The sequence below is a fragment of the Molothrus aeneus genome, unplaced genomic scaffold, assembly GCF_037042795.1.
Source record: "Molothrus aeneus isolate 106 unplaced genomic scaffold, BPBGC_Maene_1.0 scaffold_30, whole genome shotgun sequence".
NCBI lineage: Eukaryota > Metazoa > Chordata > Aves > Passeriformes > Icteridae > Molothrus > Molothrus aeneus.
This window is the reverse complement of record NW_027098964.1, coordinates 3,765,720-3,780,824: the sequence shown is the minus strand read 5'-3', so window position 1 is coordinate 3,780,824 and position 15,105 is coordinate 3,765,720. Positions and strand designations below refer to the sequence as shown.

The 15,105-nt window shown below is 62.5% G+C and overlaps 1 protein-coding gene across 3 annotated transcripts; it reads right to left on the bottom strand.

Annotated features, from left to right (window-relative positions):
* Positions 1-988: 988 nt before the first annotated feature.
* IKBKG (inhibitor of nuclear factor kappa B kinase regulatory subunit gamma) lies at positions 989-15,038 on the bottom strand. 3 transcript variants are annotated; one of them, XM_066570416.1, is made up of 12 exons: positions 14,846-15,038; positions 12,487-13,001; positions 11,902-11,990; positions 11,770-11,814; positions 10,863-10,965; positions 9,802-9,911; positions 8,825-8,965; positions 7,246-7,342; positions 6,183-6,311; positions 4,941-5,065; positions 3,218-3,276; positions 989-3,131 (listed from the first exon to the last, which is right to left on the bottom strand). In XM_066570416.1, exons 1-12 carry the CDS (start codon positions 14,958-14,960, stop codon positions 3,010-3,012), a joined length of 1,650 nt encoding a protein of 549 aa, XP_066426513.1. In that variant the 5' UTR covers positions 14,961-15,038; the 3' UTR covers positions 989-3,009. The 3 variants fall into 3 exon arrangements, with proteins under 3 accessions (XP_066426513.1, XP_066426516.1, XP_066426515.1); XM_066570419.1 differs by having other exon boundaries at positions 989-3,128; XM_066570418.1 differs by having other exon boundaries at positions 9,802-9,908.
* Between the last annotated feature and the right edge of the window lie 67 nt (positions 15,039-15,105).

Below are 15,105 nucleotides of genomic sequence, written 5' to 3'. Positions count from 1 at the left end.
TCCCATTAAAGTCCCCCCAAAATTGGGTCAAACCCCCCAAAAAATCCCATTAAAGTCCCACCAAAATTGGGTCAAACCCCCCAAAAAATCCCATTAAAGTTCTCCCAATTTGGGTCAAACTCCCCCCAAAAAAACCAAACCAAGTCCCCTCAAATTGGGTCAAACTCCCCAAAAAATCCCATTAAAGTTCTCCCAATTTGGGTCAAACTCCCCAAAAAAATCCCATTAAAATCTCCCCAAAATTGGGTCAAACCCCCCAAAAAATCCCATTAAAGTCTCCCCAAATTGGATCAAACTCCCCCAAAAAAACCAAATAAATTCCCCTCAAATTGGGTCAAACCCCTCAAAAAATCCCATTAAATTCCCCCAAAATTGGGTCAAACCTCCCAAAAAATCCCATTAAAGTCCCCCCAAATTGGGTCAAACCGCCCAAAAAATCCCATTAAAGTCCCCCCAAAATTCAGGTCAAACCCCTCAAAAATCCCATTAAATTCCCCCAAAATTGGGTCAAACCTCCCAAAAAATCCCATTAAAGTCCCCCCAAAATTCAGGTCAAACCCCCCAAAAAATCCCATTAAAGTCCCCCCAAAATTCAGGTCAACCCCCCCAAAATCCCATCAAAGCCCCCCCACTTTGGTCTGGGCACCCCAAACCCCCCCAGCCCCCCCAGCGCTGCAGGTGAACCCCAAATCCCCCTGGGGGGGCTCCCCCCATCCTGCCCCAGCTCGAGGGACCCCCAAATTCCCCCCCCCCCCCATTTTTGGGGTCCCTCCAGGTTCCCCCCCCCCCCCCCCGGCTGTGCCCGATGAGCAGCGGGCGAAGCCCCCCCCGAGCCCCCCCAAATCCCCCCCGCGTGACGCCCCCCCCCAAAACCCCCCCGGGGGTGGGGAGGGGCCGAGACCCCCCCTCAGTGAGGGGGGGGTTGGGGGGCTCCGGATTTTGGGGGTGCTGGGGGGAAACCCCCCAGAAATGGGGCAATAAAATGAGATTTCAGACAAATCCGGGGCTGTTTATTCAGGGGGGACGGCCCCAAAATCCCGGGGGGGTTTTGGGGTCCCATGGGGGGGTTTTGGGGTGTCCCATGGGGGGGTTTTGGGGTCCCATGGGGGGGTTTTGGGGCGCTCTCCCCCCCAAAATGATCCAATTCCTGCTGTGGATCCAGGGAGGAGATTCCCAGAGGAACATTTGGGGTTTTTTGGAGGGGTTTTGGGGCACCCCCGGGGGCATTTTGGGGTTCCCCAGGGGGGGTTTGGGGTTCCCCGGGGGGGTTTTGGGGTCCCATGGGGTGATTCTGGGGTGCTCCCCCCCACCTGATCCAGTTCATTCTGTGGATCCACGGAGGGGATTCCCAGAGGAACATTTGGGGGTTTTGGGGGGTTTTGGGGTCCCCCCTGGATTGAGGCTCCAGGGGCGTTTTGGGGCACCCCAGGGAGGTTTTGGGGTTCCCCGGGGGGGTTTTGGGGTTCCCCATGGGGTGATTTTGGGGTGCTCCCCCCCCACCTGATCCAGTTCATTCTGTGGATCCAGGGAGGGGATTCCCAGAGGAACATTTGGGGTTTTTGGGGGTCCCAATGCCCAAAACCCCGGGTTGAGGCTCCAGGGGAGTTTTGGGGTTCCCCGGGGGGGTTTTGGGGTCCCATGGGGGGTTTTGGGGTGCTCCCCCCCCCAAAATGATCCAATCCCCGCTGTGGATCCAGGGAGGGGATTCCCAGAGGAACATTTGGGGTTTTTTGGGGGGGTTTTGGGGTCCCCCCTGGATTGAGGCTCCCGGGGGGTTTTGGGGCACCCTGGGGGTGATTTTGGGGTGCACCAGAGGTGATTTGGGGGTGCCTCCAGGGGGGTTTTTGGGGCACCCCCTGGGGGTGTTTTTGAGGTGTCCTGGGGGTAATTTAGGGGTGCCCAGGGGGAGTTTTGGGGTTCACCAGAGGGTGTTTTTGGGGTGCCCGGGGGGGTGATTTTGGGGTGCCCCTGGGGCTGGTTTTGGGGTGCCTCCAGGGATGATTTCGGGCCTCCTGGGGGTGTTTTTGGGGTGCTCCCGGGGGTGATTTTGGGGTGCCCCTGGAGGTTATTTTGGGGTCTCTCTGGGGATGTTTCTGTTGTGCTGGGGGGGGCTGGTTTTGGGGTGACTCTGGGGGTGTCTTTGGGGGTCCCTTGGGCTATTCCTGGGGTGCCCCAGGGGATGATTTTGGGGCACTCCTGGGGTGGTTTTGGGGTGCTGGGGGCGCTGGTTTGGGGTCTCCCCAGGGATGTTTTTGGGGTGCCCCCAGGGCTGGTTTTGGGGTGCCCCGGGGATGATTTTGGGGTTGCAGGGGAGCTGGTTTTGGGGTGCTGTGGGGCTGTTTTTAGGGTGTCCCCAGGGCTGGTTTTGGGGCTCTCCTGGGGGTGGTTTTGGGTATCCCTGGGGGTGATTTTGAGATGACCCATGGGTGATTTTGGGGTGTCCTCGGGGCCATTTTTGGGGTGCTGTGGGGCTGGTTTTGGGGTGTTTGTGGGGCTGTTTTTGGGGCGCAGGGGGGCAGTTTTGGGGCTGTTTATGGGTCTATTTTTGGGGTGCTCCGGGGTTGTTTTTGGGGTTCTGGTGGGCTGTTTATGGGTCTATTTTTGGGGTGCTCCGGGGTTGTTTTTGGGGCACAGGGGAGCTGTTTATGGGGCTGGTTTTGGGCTGTTTTGGGGCTGGTTTTGGGGTTCCAGGGGGCTGGTTTTGGGGCTATTTTGGGGGTGCTCCGTGGTTGATTTTGGGGTTCCAGGGGGCTGTTTTTGGGGCTGTTTTGGGGCTGTTTTGGGGCTGGTTTTGGGGTGCTCTGGGGCTGGTTTTGGGGCGCAGGGGGGCAGTTTTGGGGCTGTTTATGGGTCTATTTTTGGGGTGCTCCGGGGTTGTTTTTGGGGCACAGGGGAGCTGTTTATGGGGCTGGTTTGGGGCTGTTTTGGGGCTGGTTTTGGGGTTCCGGGGGCAGTTTTGGGGCTCTTTTTGGGGCTGTTTTTGGGGCGCAGGGGGGCAGTTTTGGCCCCTCACATGATGCAGTCCATGACGTGGATCTGCAGCGTGTCCAGGTCCGGGGCCTTGTACTGGCACTTGGGGCAGCACAGCGTGGGCCTCTCCTCGGGGGGGGGCAGGGGCCCCCCAAAACCTGCTGGGGATGGGGGAGGGGCGCGGTCAGACCCTGCCCCGCCCCCCCAGGGGGGTTTGGGGGTCCCGGGCCCCCCCCCCTGTACTCACCCCCCCCCGGGGCCGGGGCCGGCTCCGAGTGCCGGTTCCGCATCTCCTCCAGACGGGCCCTGCAAGGGGAATTGGGGGCATTTTGGGGCATTTTGGGGGCATTTTGGGGCATTTTGGGGGGATTTGGGGGGATTTGGGGAGTTTAGGGGAATTTGGGGGCGTTGGGGGAGAGATTTGGTGGGATTTGGGTGGCTTTTGAGGGGATTTTGGGAGGGTTTTGGGGGGGGTTTGGGGGGAGGGATTTAAGGGGGTTTGGGGGGTTTTGAGAGGATTTTGGGGGGGTTTGGTTGGGGGTTTTCAGGGGATTTTGGGGGATTTGGGGGGGTCTGCGAGGGATTTGGGAGGGTTTTGGGGGTGCTTTGGTGAGGGGTTGAGGGGTTTCGGGGGGATTTGGGGGAATTAGGGGGGGATTTGGTGGGATTTGGGAGGGATTTTGGAGGGATTTGGGAGGTTTTGAGCGGATTTGGGCGGTTTGTGGGGTCTGGGAGGGATTTGGGGGTTTTGGGTGGGTTGGGGGTTTCAGGGGAATTTTGAAGGGGATTTGGGGGGTTTGGGGGGGATTTGGAGGAGGATTTGGGGTGTGGAGGGCATTGGGTGGGTTGGGAGGATTTGGGGGGGTCGGGGGGCGATTTGGGGGGATTTTGGAGGAATTTGGGGGGGATCTGGAGGAGGATTTGGGGTGTTTTGTGGGTATTTTGGGGGTGGTTTTGGGGTGTTCCAGTGTAATTTTAGGGTGTGCCACGGTGATTTTGGGCTCTTTTGGGGTAGTTTGGGGCTGGTTTTGGGCTGTTTGTGGGCTGTTTTTGTGCCGGTTTTGGGGTGGTTTTGGGCTGTTTTTTGGCTGTTTTTGGGCTGGTTTGGGGCTGTTTTTGGGGTGTTTTTTGGCTGGTTTTGGCTGGTTTGGGGTGTTTTTGGCTGTTTTGGGGTGGTTTTGGGGCTGGTTTTTGGCTGGTTTTTGGCTGGTTTTGGCTGGTTTTAGGCGGGTTTGGGGCTGTTTGTGGGCTGGTTTTTGGCGCATTTTGGGCTGGTTTTGGGCTGGTTTTTGGGCTGTTTTTCAGGTGGTTTTGGCTGTTTTTGGGGCTGTTTTTGGGGCTGTTTTGGGGCTGTTTTTTGGCTGTTTTTGGGCTGGTTTGGGGCTGGTTTGGAGCTGTTTTTGGGGTGGTTTTGGGCTGTTTTTGGCTGGTTTTGGAGCTGTTTTTGGCTGGTCTTGGCTGTTTTTTGGCTGGTTTTGGGCTGTTTTTTGGCTGGTTTTGGCTGGTTTTGGGGCTGGTTTTGGGCTGGTTTTGGGGCTGTTTTGGGGCTGTTTTTGGCTGGTTTTGGGCTGTTTTTTGGCTGGTTTTGGGCTGGTTTTGGGCTGGTTTGGGGCTGTTTTTGGCTGGTTTTGGCTGTTTTTGGGCTGTTTTTCAGGTGGTTTTTGGCTGTTTTTGGCTGGTTTTGTGGTGGTTTGGGGCTGGTTTTGGCTGGTTTTGTGGTGGTTTGGGGCTGTTTTTGGCTGGTTTTGTGGTGGTTTTTGGCTGGTTTTGGGGCTGTTTTGGGGCTGGTTTTGGGCTGTTTTTGGGGCTGGTTTTGGCTGTTTTTGGCTGGTTTTTGGCTGTTTTGGGCTGTTTTTTGGCTGGTTTTGGCTGGTTTTGGGGCTGGTTTTGGGGCTGTTTTTGGGGCTGTTTTTTGGCTGTTTTGGCTGTTTTTGGCTGTTTTTGGCTGTTTTGGGCTGTCCCTGCCGTACCGGGCCCCGTCCCCGCCCAGCCGCTGCCTGAGCTGGTTCAGCTCCTCCTGCAGGGCCTCGCGCTGCCCGTGCAGCTCCTCCCGCGCCGCGCGCTCCGCCTCGAAATCCGCCCGGTAAATGTCGGCCTGGGGGCGGGAACCCCAAAATCCAACCGGGAACCCCAAAATCCAACCGGGAACCCCAAAATGCAACCAGGGAACCCCAAAATCCAACCGGGAACCCCAAAATCCAACCGGGAACCCCAAAATCCACCCCAAAATGCAACCAGGGAACCCCAAAATCCAACCGGGAACCCCAAAATGCAACCAGGAACCCCAAAATGCAACCGGGAACCCCAAATCCAACCAGGGACCCCTCAAACTCCACCAGGGACCTCCAAATCCACCCAAAATCCACCCCAAACCCAACTGGGGAACCCCAAATCCCAACCAGGGAACCCCAAAATCCAATCAGAGAACCCCAAAATCCACCCAAAATCTACCCAAAATCCAACTGGGGAACCCCAAATCCAGCCAAATCCACCCCAAACCCAACCAGAAAACCCCAAAATCCACCCAAAATCCAACCAAATCCAGCCAGGGAACCCCAAAATCAACCAGAGAACCCCAAATCCCAACCAGGGCCCCCCCAAATCCAACCAGGGACCCCTCAAACTCCACCAGGGACCCCCAAATCCACTCAAAATCCACCCAAATCCCAACTGGGGAACCCCAAAATCTCCCCAAACCCCCCCCCCCCGGCCCCGCCTCGGTGACCTCAGCCTGGATTTTAGGGGGGCTCGGGGGTGGGGTCAGGACCCCCCCAGGATCCCCCAAATCCCACAGGGCCCCCCCCAAACCTCCTCAGGGGGGCTCAGGGGGGGTCAGGGGGGATTTGGGGGGTTCAGGGGGGTTTGGGGGGGTCAGGGGAGATTTGGGGGGTTCAGGGGGGTTTGGGGGGTTCAGGGGGGCTCTGGGGGGGTCAGGGGAGATTTGGGGGGTTCAGGGGGGCTCTGGGGGGGTCAGGTCCTCCCCAGGACCCCCCTGAGCTCCCCCAGGACCCCTCAAGCCCCTCCGGGAACCCCCAAATCCCCCCTGATCCCCCCCAGCCCCACCTGGGGACGCTGCCCTGGGTTTGGGGGGCTCTGAGGGCTCGGGACCCCCCCCAGGATCCCCCCAGCCCCACCTGAGCCTGCAGCACCAGGAGGGTCCCAGGAGCCCCCCAGGAGCCCCCCAGGGCCCCCCAGCCCCACCTGGGCCCCACCTGGGCCTGCAGCACCGGGATGGTCTCCAGCAGCCCCCGCTGGCTCTCGGCCTCGGCCTTGAGGCGGTCGATGAGCTCCTGCTTGAGAGCCAGAGCGGCCTCGGCCTCACGGAGCTGCTCCTGCGCCACCTGCACGCACGGGGACACCGGTGACACCGGGGACAGCACCGGGGACAGCACCGGGGACAGCATCTGAGACACCTGTGACACCTGGGACAGCACCTGGGACAGCACCGGGGACAGCACCTGGGACACCTGGGACAGCACCTGGGACAGCATCTGAGACACCTGTGACACCTGGGACAGCACCTGGGACAGCACCTGGGACACCTGTGACACCCAGGACACTGGGGACAGCACCTGGGACAGCACCTGGGACAGCACCTGGGACAGCATCTGAGACACCTGTGACACCTGTGACAGCACCTGGGACAGCACCTGAGACACCTGAGAGAGCTCCTGTGACACCGGGGATACCTGGGACAGCACCAGGGACACCGGGGACACCTGGGACAGCACCTGGGACACCGGGGACACCTGGGACAGCACCTGGGACACCGGGGACACCGGGGACACCTGGGACACCTGAGAGAGCACCTGGGACACCTGGGACACCCCCCCCCACTGCACCCCCAGCTGCTCCTGGGTCACCTGGAGGTGACAATGACACCTGGGGCTCACCTGGGCGTCACCCCCTGACCCCCACCTGCACGCTCCTGTGCCACCTGGGGCACTACAGTGACACCTGGGGGTCACCTGTGCCATCTGAGGGTCACCTGTGACACCTGGGGGTCACCTGTGTCACCCCCGGCCCCCACCTGCACGCTCCTGTGTCACCTGGGGGTCACCTGTGACACGGGGTGGTGGCACTGTCACCTGAGGGCACCTGGACCACCCAAGGGGCCGCAGGGACCTTCCAGGTGTCCCCAGGAGGGGATGGGGACAAGGGGACAAGGGGCTGCCCCGAGGTCCCCAAGGCAGGGGACGTGACCCTCCCTGTCCCCAGGTGTCCCCAGGTGTCTCCAGGTGTCCCCGGGTGTCCCCAGGTGTCCCCTGTGCTCACCTGGCTCTGTTTGTCCCCCTCCAGGCTGCTCTTGATGTGGGCGTCGTACTCCTGGAACAGGTGATGGTAGGCGGCCTGCAGCTGCACCAGCTTCCGCCTGGAGGGACACCGGGGACAGTGGGGACACTGAGGGGACATTGGGGACAGTGGGGACAGTGGGGACAGTGGGGACATTGGGGACAGTGGGGACAGTGGGGACAGTGGGGACACTGAGGGGACATTGGGGACAGTGGGGACAGTGGGGACAGTGGGGACATTGGGGACAGTGGGGACACTGAGGGGACAGTGGGAACAGTGGGGACATTGGGGACATTGGGGACAATGGGGACAGTGGGGACAGTGGGGACACTGAGGGGACATCGGGGACAGTGGGGACAATGGGGACAGTGGGGACACTGAGGGGACATTGGGGACAGTGGGGACAGTGGGGACAGTGGGGACATTGGGGACAGTGGGGACAGTGGGGACAGTGGGGACACTGGGGACATTGAGGGGACATCGGGGACAGTGGGGACAGTGGGGACAATGGGGACAGTGGGGACAGTGGGGACATCGGGGACAGTGGGGACATTGGGGACAATGGGGACATTGGGGACAATGGGGACAGTGGGGACAGTGGGGACACTGAGTGGACATTGGGGACAGTGGGGACAATGGGGACACTGAGGGGACATTGGGGACATTGGGGGGACATTGGGGACATTGGGGACAGTGGGGACAGTGGGGACACTGAGGGGACACTGGGGACAGTGGGGACAGTGGGGACAGGCGGCCTGCAGCTGCACCAGCTTCCGCCTGAAGGGACAGTGGGGACATTGGGGACATTGAGGGGACATTGAAGGGACATTGGGAACATTGATTGGGGACATCAGGGACAGTGGGGACACTGGGGACATTGACTGGGGACAGTGGAGACATTGGGGACATCAGAGACAATGGGGACAGGCAGCCTGCAGCTGCACCAGCTTCCTCCTGGGACAGTGGGGACATCAATGGGGGACATTGACTGGGGACACTGGGGACATTGACTGGGGACACTGGGGACATTGACTGGGGACACTGGGGACATTGGGGACATCGTCGGGGACAGGCGGCTTCTGCCTTGGGGACACTGGGGACATTGCGAGTGCCTCCCTGTGTCCCCTCATGGGGATGGGTGGCCTCGAGTGCCACCAACTCCCACGGGGACACTGGGGACACTGAGGGGACACTGGGGACACCCATGGGTGTCCCCAGGTGCCACCCCCGCCCATGTCCCCAGTGTTGTCACTCACTCCCCCCATTGTCCCCATTGTCCCCATTGTCCCAATGTCCCCATTGTCCCCAATGTCACTCACTGCCCCCAGTGTCCCCAGTGTTGTCACTCACTCCCCCCCTTGTCCCCAGTGTCCCCAATGTCCCCAATGTCACTCACTCCCCCCCCATTGTCCCCATTGTCCCCATTGTCCCCAGTGTCCCCATTGTCCCCACTGTTGTCACTCACTCCCCCCGGTGTCCCCAGTGTCCCCAATGTCCCCAATGTCACTCACTCCCCCCCATTGTCCCCATTGTCCCCATTGTCCCCACCGTTGTCACTCACTTCTCCTCGGTGGCCCCGCGCCGCTCCACCCTCAGGGCGGTTTCCAGGTTGGTCACCTGGAGCCGGAGCTGGTCCAGCTGCACCTGGTGGCCCTGGGCCACCTCCTCCAGCTGCTGGCACCGCTCGGCGTCACCGCGGGCCCTGGACACCGCAGGGACACCCAGTGTCACCCAGTGTCACCCATTGTCACCCACTGTCACCCATTGTCACCCAGTGCCACCTCCTCCAGCTGCTGGCACTGCTCGGCGTCACCGCGGGCCCTGGACACCGCAGGGACACCCAGTGTCACCCAGTGTCACCCATTGTCACCCACTGTCACCCATTGTCACCCAGTGCCACCTCCTCCAGCTGCTGGCACTGCTCGGCGTCACCGCGGGCCCTGGACACCGCAGGGACACCGCAGGGACACCCGGTGTCACCCATTGTCACCCACTGTCACCCTGTGCCACCCATTGTCACCCTGTGTCACCCAGTGTCACCTCCCTGAGCTGGTGGCACTGCTCAGCGTTCCCTGAGCCCTGTCACACCCCAGTGTCACCGATGTCACCTGCGCAGGTGTCACCCCCACCTGTGCCCCAGGAGCTCCCGCTCCGCGGCTCTGCTGTGCTGACTCCTCCCCTCGGGGACAGTCCCTGACCCCCAGGTGTCCCCAGGTGTGTCCCCAGGTGTCCCTCCATTGTCCCCCCAGGTGTCCCATGTCTCCCCAGGTGTCCCCAGGTGTCTCCCCCATGTCCCCCCAGGTGTTCCCCCAGGTGTCTCCCCGGGTGTCCCCGTGTCCCCCCAGGTGTTCCCATGTCCCTCCATATCCCCTCAGATGACCCCAGGTGTCCCCCCCATGTCCCCCCAGGTGTCCCCCCCATGTCCCCCCAGGTGTCCCCACCTGTGCCCCAGGTGCTCTCTCTCTGCCCGGCTCTGCAGTGGTGTCCCTGATCCCCAGGTGTCCCCATGTCCCCCCAGGTGTCCCCAGGTGTCCCCACCTGCGCTCCAGGTGCTCTCTCTCTGCCCGGCTCCTCTCCAGGCGATTTTGGCTCTCCCGGAGCTCCCCCAGCAGCGACGTCACCTGGGCCTGGACCTGGGCCTTGTCCTGCTGGGGACAGGGACAGGGACAGGGACAGGGACACTGTCACCCCCTGTGGCACCTGGGGACAGGGACAGGGACACTGGCACCCCCTGTGTCATGCTGGGGACAGGGACAGGGACAGGGACAGGGTCACCCCTTGTGTCACCTGGGGACAGGGACAGGGACAGGGACACTGTCACCCCTGTGTCCTGCTGGGGACAGGGACAGGGTCACCCCTTGTGTCACCTGGGGACAGGGACAGGGACAGGGACAGGGACACTGGCACCCCCTGTGTCACCTGGGGACAGGGACGGGGACAGGGACAGGGACACTGTCACCCCTGTGTCCTGCTGGGGACAGGGATGGGGACAGGGACACTGTCACCCCCTGTGGCACCTGGGAACAGGGACAGGGACAGGGTCACCCCTGTGTGTCCCCAGCTATCCCCAGGTGTGTCGGGTGTCCCCAGCTGTCCCCAGTGTCCCCACTTGTCCCCATGTGCCCAGGGCTGTCCCCAGGTGCTCTCATGTCCACAGGGATGTCCCTGGTGTCCCCACGTGTCCCCAGCTGTCCCCACGTGTCCCCTGTCCCCTGCTACCTCCAGCTTGTCCCCATGGCTGTCCCCAGCTGTCCCCAGGGCTGTCCCCATGTGTGCCTAGTGTCCACTATCCCCAGGTGTCCCCATGTCCCCATGGCCCCAGTACCTCCAGCTGTCCCCATGTCCCCATGTCCCCATGTCCCCATGTGTCCCCATGTCCCCAGTGTCCCCATGTCCCCAGCTGTCCCCATGTGTCCCCAGCTGTCCCCAGTGTCCCCGGTACCTCCAGCTGTCCCCAGTGTCCCCATGTCCCCAGCTGTCCCCATGTGTCCCCAGCTGTCCCCAGTGTCCCCGGTACCTCCAGCTGTCCCCAGTGTCCCCAGTGTCCCCAGTGTCCCCATGTCCCCAGCTGTCCCCAGTGTCCCCAGTGTCCCCGGTACCTCCAGCTGTCGGCGCAGTCCCTGCAGCTGCAGCTCGGCCGCGCGGGAAACATCCTGAGCCTGGAGCTCGGCCACGGCCACGCGGGAGCGCAGGGCCACCAGCCTGGGACAGTGACACCGGTGTCACCAATGCCACCAGACCCTGCCCAACGCCACCCGCAGGGCCACCAGCCTGGGACAGTGACACCGGTGTCACCAATGCCACCAAACCCTGCCCAACGCCACCCGCAGGGCCACCAGCCTGGGACAGTGACACCGGTGTCACCGATGTCACCAAGGGTCATTGGTGTGACCAAACGGTGCCCAATGCCACCCCCAGTGTCCCCAGACCATCCCCAAGTGTCCCCAGATGCCCGCACACTGTCCCCAAGTGCTCCCAGACTGTCCCCAGGTGTCCCCAGTCCCCCCAGTGTCCCCACTCAACCCATTGTCCCAAACATCCCCAATGTCCCCAGTGTCTCCCCAGTGTTCCCGATGTCCCCCCAAGTGTCCCCAATGTCTCCAGGTGTCCCCAATCCCCCCAAAGTCCCCAGGTGTCCCCAGTGTCCCCAGTCCCTCCAATGTCTCCACTGTCCCCAACGTCCCCCCACTGTCCCCACTGTCCCCATTCCCTCCAATGTCCCCAATCCCCCAAGTGTCCCCAATTCCCCAATGTCCCCAACATCCCCAATGTCCCCATTCCCTCCAGTGTCCCCAATGTCCCCACTGTTCCCCCAATGTCCCCAATGTTTGCAATCCCCCAATCCCCCCAATGTCCCCAGTATCCCCACTGTCCCCAATTCCCCATTGTCCCCAATGTCCCCACTGTTCCCCCAATGTCCCCACTGTCCCCATTGTCCCCACTGTCCCCACTGTCCCCCCACGGTCCCCAGTGTCCCCCACTGTCCCCCAAGTGTCCCCAACTCACTCAGCCTCAGCCTCTGCCAGGCGCTGCCTCAGCTGCTCCTCGGAGCTGGGGGGACACGAGGGGGGTCAGGAGGGCTTGGGGACATCAGGGGGTCCCCAGGGGGGACAGGGGGGACACGGGGGAGGGGCTCACCTGGGCTCCGGGGGGGCCCCGGGGGGGGCCGGGGGGGGCTCCGGGACAGCGGGGACATCGTCCAAGGGAGGGGACACCGAGAGAGGGGGCTGTGGGGACATTGGGGACATTGGGGGGACATTGGGGACATCGTCCAAGGGAGGGGACACCGAGAGAGAGGGCTGTGGGGACATTGGGGACATTGGGGGGACATTGGGGACATTGGGGACATCGTCCAAGGGAGGGGACACCGAGAGAGAGGGCTGTGGGGACATTTGGGACATTGGTGGGACATTGGGGACATCGTCCAAGGGAGGGGACACTGAGGGGGGGGCTGTGGGGACATCGGGGACATCAGGGGGACATTGGAGACACCCCAGGGGGACATTGGGGGACACTGGGGACATTTGAGGACATTGGGGACACTCCAGGGGGACACTGGGGCCAGGGAGGGGACACTGGGAGGAGTGGGGAGGACATTGGGGGACACACTGGGGACAACTGGGTGCAGTGGCAGGGGTGGGGGGACATGAGGGGGACACTGGGGGGACAGAGGGGACAGAAGGGACACAGAGCGGGGACACAGCCAGGGGGGGTCACACCCACCTTGGTGCTGGTGTCAGGGGTGCTCCTGCAGCTGTCCCCAGTGTCCCTGAGGGTGTCCCTGAGGGTGTCCCTGAGGGTGTCCCTGATGTCCTCAGGGCTGTCCTTTCTGTCCCTGGGGGTGTCCTTGCTGTCCCCAGGGCTGTCCTTGCTGTCCCCAGGGGTGGTCTCGGTGTCCCTGATGTCCCATGGGGTGTCCTTGGTGTCCCCGGGGCTGCTCTTGGTGTCCCCAAGGCTGCTCTTGGTGTCCTCGCGGGTGTCCCTGATGTCCCCAAGGCTGTCCCTGGTGTCCCCGGAGGTGTCCCCGACGTCCTCGGGGGCGTCCCTGCTGCTGTCAGCGCTGTCCCCGGCGCTGTCCCCGGCGCTGTCCCCGCGCTGTCCCCGCAGGTGCAGCACCAGCTCCCGGGCCTGGCCCCAGCGGCCCCGCAGCAGCTCCCGCTCCCCCCGGCGCTGCAGCTGCAGCCGGCGCAGCTCGTCCAGGCGGAGGCGCAGGGACTGCGTGCAGTGACACAGGGCACCTGGGGACATTGGGGACAATGGGGACACCATTGGGGACAGCATTGGGGACAGCATCAGGGACTGCGTGCAGTGACACAGGGCACCTGGGGACAGCAAAGGGACACCATTGGGGACACTGGGGACAATGGGGACACCATTGGGGACAGCATTGGGGACAGCATCAGGGACTGCGTGCAGTGACACAGGGCACCTGGGGACATTGGGGACAATGGGGACAGCATTGGGGACAGCATTGGGGACAGCATCAGGGACTGCGTGCAGTGACACAGGGCACCTGGGGACATTGGGGACAATGGGGACACCATTGGGGACACCAGCAGGGACTGCGTGCAGTGACACAGGGCACCTGGGGACAATGGGGACACCACTGGGGACATTGGGGACAGCATTGGGGACAGCATCAGGGACTGCGTGCAGTGACACAGGGCACCTGGGGACAGCAAAGGGACAATGGGGACAGCATTGGGGACATTGGGGACATCAGCAGGGACTGCGTGCAGTGACACAGGGCACCTGGGGACACGATTGGGGACATTGGGGACAGCATTGGGGACCCTGGGGACTGCATGCAGTGACACAGGGCACCTGGGGACAATGGGGACACCATCGGGGACAGCACTGGGGACATCAGAGGGGACATTAGGGACATTGGGGACAGCAGTGACTGCATGTGGTGACACATGGCACCTGGGGACATTGGGGACAGCAGTGACACAGAGTTCCTGTGGACAGCAGCAGGGACAGCAGCAGGGACAATGGGGACATTGGGAGGGACACTGAGGACATCAGGGACATTGGGGACAGTGGGGACATTGGGCAGGTTGGGGACACTGGGCCATTGAGATATTGGGGACATCAGCAGGGACTGGGGACGTTGGGGGTCAGGACACTGGGGGGGCCATTGTGACACTGAAAACATTGGGGACACTGTGGGGACACTGTGGGGACACTGGGGTGACATTGGGGTGACATTGGGGACCCCGAGGATGTCGGGAAGATGAGGGACAGGAGAGGACATTGAGCACCTTGGAGACATCGTGGGGGACATCGGGGACATCAATGGGGACAGAAGACACCCTTGGGGACACCTGCAGTGCCCCCCAGCTCCCCCCAGTTCATTCCCAGTGTCCCCAGTCCCCTCCCAGTCCCTCCCAGTGCTCCCAGTTTGGTTTCAGGCTGTTCCCAGTCCCCCCCAGTTTGATCCCAGTCCCTCCCAGTCCCCCCCAGTTCATTCCCAGTCCCCCCAGTTTGGTTTCAATCCCCTCCCAGTCACCCCCAATCCTCTCCCAGTGCTCCCAATCCCTCCCAGTTCCCCCCCAGTCCCTCCCAGTATCCCCCCCAGTCCCTCCCAGTATCCCCCCCGTCTGTCCCAGTCCCCCCCAGTTCCTCCCAGTACTCCCAGTCTGGTTTCAGGCTATTCCCAGTTCCCTCCCAGTCCCCTTCCCAGTCCCCCCCAGTTTGATCCCAGTCCCTCCCAGTCGCTCCCAGTCCCCCCCAGTTCATTCCCAGTCCCTCCCAGTCCCCCCCAGTTTGGTTTCAATCCCCTCCCAGTCCCTCCCAGTTCATTCCCAGTCCCTCCCAGTTCATTCCCAGTCCCTCCCAGTTTATCTCAGTCCCACCCAGTCCCTCCCAGTTTGATCCCAGTCCCCCCCAGTCCCTCCCAGTTCATTCCCAGTCCCCCCCAGTCCCTCCCAGTCCCTCCCAGTTTGGATTCAATCCCCTCCCAGTCCCCCCCAGTCCCTCCCAGTCCCTCCCAGTCCCCCCCAGTTCATTCCCAGTCCCCCCCCAGTTTGATCCCAGTCCCCCCCAGTCCCTCCCAGTCCCCCCAGTTCCCCGTTCTCACTCCTCAGCTCGCGGTTCTCCGCCCGCAGCCGCTGCAGCGCCTCCGCCAGCGCCGGCTCCGCCTCGGGCCCCGGCTGCACCATCTCTGCGGGCCGCCGCCAGCGCCCGCCGCTCATCGGCGGCTCCGGGGGCCCGGGCGCGGTTCGGGGCCGCTTCGGGGCCGAGCTCGGGCGGTTTTGGGCCCAATTCGGGGATTTTTGGGATCCCGGCGGCGCCGCCACTTCCTGCTTCCGGCGGAAGCGCGTGACGTCACCGCGCCCC

Coding starts and splice junctions, on each gene's coding strand:
- IKBKG (XM_066570416.1), bottom strand. CDS start 14,960: ATGAGCGGCGGGCGCTGGCGGCGGCCCGCAGAGATGGTGCAGCCGGGG. Junction 11,815..11,901: donor GGGGCCCCCCCGGAGCCCAG/GTGAGCCCCTCC, acceptor GTGTCCCCCCAG/CTCCGAGGAGCAGCTGAGGC. Junction 6,312..7,245: donor AGGGGGACAAACAGAGCCAG/GTGAGCACAGGG, acceptor CCGTGCGTGCAG/GTGGCGCAGGAGCAGCTCCG.